Source organism: Phanerochaete carnosa (genome assembly GCF_000300595.1).
Source record: "Phanerochaete carnosa HHB-10118-sp unplaced genomic scaffold PHACAscaffold_525, whole genome shotgun sequence".
Classification (NCBI taxonomy): Eukaryota; Fungi; Basidiomycota; class Agaricomycetes; order Polyporales; family Phanerochaetaceae; genus Phanerochaete; species Phanerochaete carnosa.
In genome coordinates, this window is record NW_006768152.1 from 1 (window position 1) to 3179 (window position 3179).

The 3179-nt window shown below is 52.1% G+C and overlaps 1 protein-coding gene across 1 annotated transcript; it reads left to right on the forward strand.

Annotated features, from left to right (window-relative positions):
* Nucleotides 1-33: 33 nt before the first annotated feature.
* PHACADRAFT_214777 (uncharacterized protein) lies at nucleotides 34-2263 on the forward strand (the record flags this gene model as incomplete). The annotated part of the gene is made up of 12 exons (XM_007402886.1): nucleotides 34-59; nucleotides 118-133; nucleotides 189-356; nucleotides 527-533; nucleotides 598-695; nucleotides 751-839; nucleotides 896-909; nucleotides 958-1098; nucleotides 1159-1174; nucleotides 1237-1288; nucleotides 1338-1373; nucleotides 1428-2263. 12 exons carry the CDS (start codon nucleotides 34-36, stop codon nucleotides 1662-1664), a joined length of 900 nt encoding a protein of 299 aa, XP_007402948.1. The 3' UTR covers nucleotides 1665-2263.
* Nucleotides 2264-3179: the final 916 nt, after the last annotated feature.

Here is a 3179-nt window from a genome sequence, read left to right on the forward strand (position 1 = left end):
ACAGCCTGCCTCTCTTCCCAGTTCACTTTGGACATGTCGGTCCAAGCTCTTTACCAACTGTAAGTGTCGTCCTTGCTCTCGCGCGACGATCTAATATACATGTCCTTGTCGTCCCAGCATTGTGCGAGACTATGTCTTTGCAGCTGTCTCATGCAAGTACATTTTTTGCTTCTCACCGCGCTGCTTAGAGTGTTTATCTCATAGGTCTCGTCGTCTATGAACTCTTGATCACCATCGGTAACGAGATTGAAATTGTCTGGAAGAGGCCTATCACGGCATCCGCCGTGATCCTTGGCTCAGTGAGATGGTGCTTACTCCTCTCGATTGCCCTGGAACTCGCGCCAGAGACTCCGAATGTAAGCCTCCAATGTTCTTTGCCATGTAGTCTCTCCAATGGCGCTTTTTATAGGAGTGAGCATAGTATATTTGGATTCCATGCGCAAAATATCACCTAACAGAACCCAACCAACAGCTGCATACCGCTTGGCATCATGACCTGGATACTCATCCTCATCGGTTCATTCAGACTGCGCGTATGCATCACACTGTAGCCTACTCGAGTCTACTTGTCCACTGACTTGGCTCTCGACACCCCAGTCTTTGCCTCCCTACGCGTCTTTGCAATCTGGGACAGGAGCTATGTTTGGTCGCTGATAGTATTCGCGTTGAACATGGTGCAGTTTGCGACTAATGTGGTGCGTGTCATCTCCACTGAAATCTGCGTACACCCTTATTGACGCTTCTATACAGATCTTCCCAAAGCACAGTTTCATCGTATATCCACTCGTCGGCGTGAAGTGCGTCTCGATATATCGGTTTTCTGCGCAAACAACCGGCATGTAGGTGCACACAACTTGCTGTTACAGTTTCGGAATGCTAAACCATCACAATACAGAAGTAGGCCTCGTGGTAACAGCCTTTCAACGCGCTAGAAACACTGACACCACTTGCTCACAGTCGTATACATCACACGCGGTTCAGCTGTCCTCGCTGACGCGATTGTGCTCGTCCTAACGTGGATCAAAACATTCGGACGTTGGAAGCAAGCCCGCCGCCTCAATGCTGAGGTGTCGCTAACAGCGTGTTTTCTGCGTGACGGTAAGTGGTTACCCATACACCGTCACATTTTCTGCTGCTGAGACATAGCTTCCCACACAGGAACGATCTTTTTCATGTAAGCGTGACAAGAAAGTCCACACCCTGGAGAGATTTCTCACGGACCACGGTGAATAATAGCGCTCTAGTAGCGATGAACATAGCCCAGCTGCTGACTTTCGACTTTTCCGCGGTACGTCTCCGACATAGTGCGCGAGTCAATGGCTAACGCCGTACTCAAGGACCTATCGCCCATGTCCTCGTTCATCTCTACCCTAGTGCGTGCTCTGCTTCCCATTCACCTTTTTGATGTTCACGCATTGGGCGCGCAGCCTCCGGTGCTCATTAATCGTTTCTTGATCAACCTACGAACAGTCGACTCGGAGGCGCTGGACATTAATGACCGGCAGCAAGAACAGTCGTCATTCCGGTTCAGGAGGTCAACGAATCGATTGGGCAACATTGGGGAGACGCTGCAGGATGGCTGGAGTGACGAACCCCGGAACGAAGAGAACGGTTCCGCAGAAGTAGGCGGGGAAGGGCATAGTGAGGTCAGCGCGACTATATGAGGCAATGTCGAAGGTTGCACTAGAGATCGCTCTGTTCCGGGTGGACAGTAATATTTGCATCGTATGCGACCAGGAAACCTGGAGGTTACGGCATTAGTCAAGTGGTGTGTCGTTAGTCATCTCGGAGCATCTATTATTGCTACTGCGAAGGTATCGAAGAAGTCAGCGGCGAATGTATTCAATGGTAGAAGCTCAAGGTAGAAGCTCAGATCGAAAGGGTATTAATTTGGCTCAACTGCCATCCAGGAGCTATTCTCCATTTCGGCAGTGCGAATTTTCCGTTGATCACCCACTCAGCTGCGGTCACTTTTCAGTTAAACATTCTACAAGACATCGTCATGAGCTCGCCTGAATTGGGGAGTTGACGACTGGCGGAAGCGAATTAGGCTCAGTAGCACTGGAGCTGGAAGCCGGCGGTGTGGCGGCCTTGCTTGGGGCTGGCGAGAGACTTGTTCTGCCGAACAATCAAATTATCTCCTGAACGCCTGCACGATCGCAGTGACGGAACGTCCAAGGGTGCTATCTGGGAGCTGAGACGTCCCGTACGAGGCGGCTTCCCGATCGTGCTATGACTACGGGTTGAGAGCAACGAACATTGCGAGTCACCCACAAGTGCTGGCCCCGTAGCCAGAAGACTCACAGCTTAGAAGGGCGGTTAGAGTTTCTGATACGTGCTGCCCGTCGACATCTGCTGTTTGAAGTAGTGTATGTCAGAACTCGTGGACGTCGCAGATGGAGCTGATAGCACGGACTGGCAACATGGCCAGCCCTGGTCAGCCTGCTCATCTCCTTGACATGGTGAAAATGACCATTTCCACTGAAAAAATCTACCGCAGCCGAAGAGGCCTGCTGGCGCTGACGCGAATCAGAGACTCGGAGGTGCTGATCGTCTTGAGCCAATTGAGCCACCTTCCTCTTTCGGATGACAAAGCAATAAGCGCTTTGCCGCCGCGTCGACCGCCGCCGTCGCGACGCTCGCTGTTTGGTGCAGAGTCCCGGGAACTGGAAGGCGAAACTGACAGCCTGGGGATCGATGATTACGATTTTTGATACTCGATGCATCCGGGCCCGACACTTCTCACACATGTGAATCGGACTAACTCTTCGTTTCGCAATCCCGCGCGCGTCGACATGTGTATTAGCCCCAAAGGCTGCATGGCCAAAGGGAGAACATTATCATCGCAGCGGCCAGCAGGTGAGTCAATGACGAGACAGAGAGGTCCAACTGCCTCCGTCGCTTGATATTCCGGCGTGTCTTGCACTCTGAGTCGTCTTGGTGTCGACGTGATCATGACAGACGGTGATCTTGTGTAGTGACCGCGTGTAATGCTAGGTGGTAGCTCCCTTCCGCTCCGCGGACGGGCAGCGGGTGGACGGACCACTCACGTGTATGTACTTCAGTGACACGTTCGTCCCTACGGGTTCCTTGGTACTAACACTTGGTTTAGATCAGAGAAGTCCCACTTGTCTGGTGCGCCGCTTGGGGCCTGCAATCTTTCATTAGCGGCATATTCT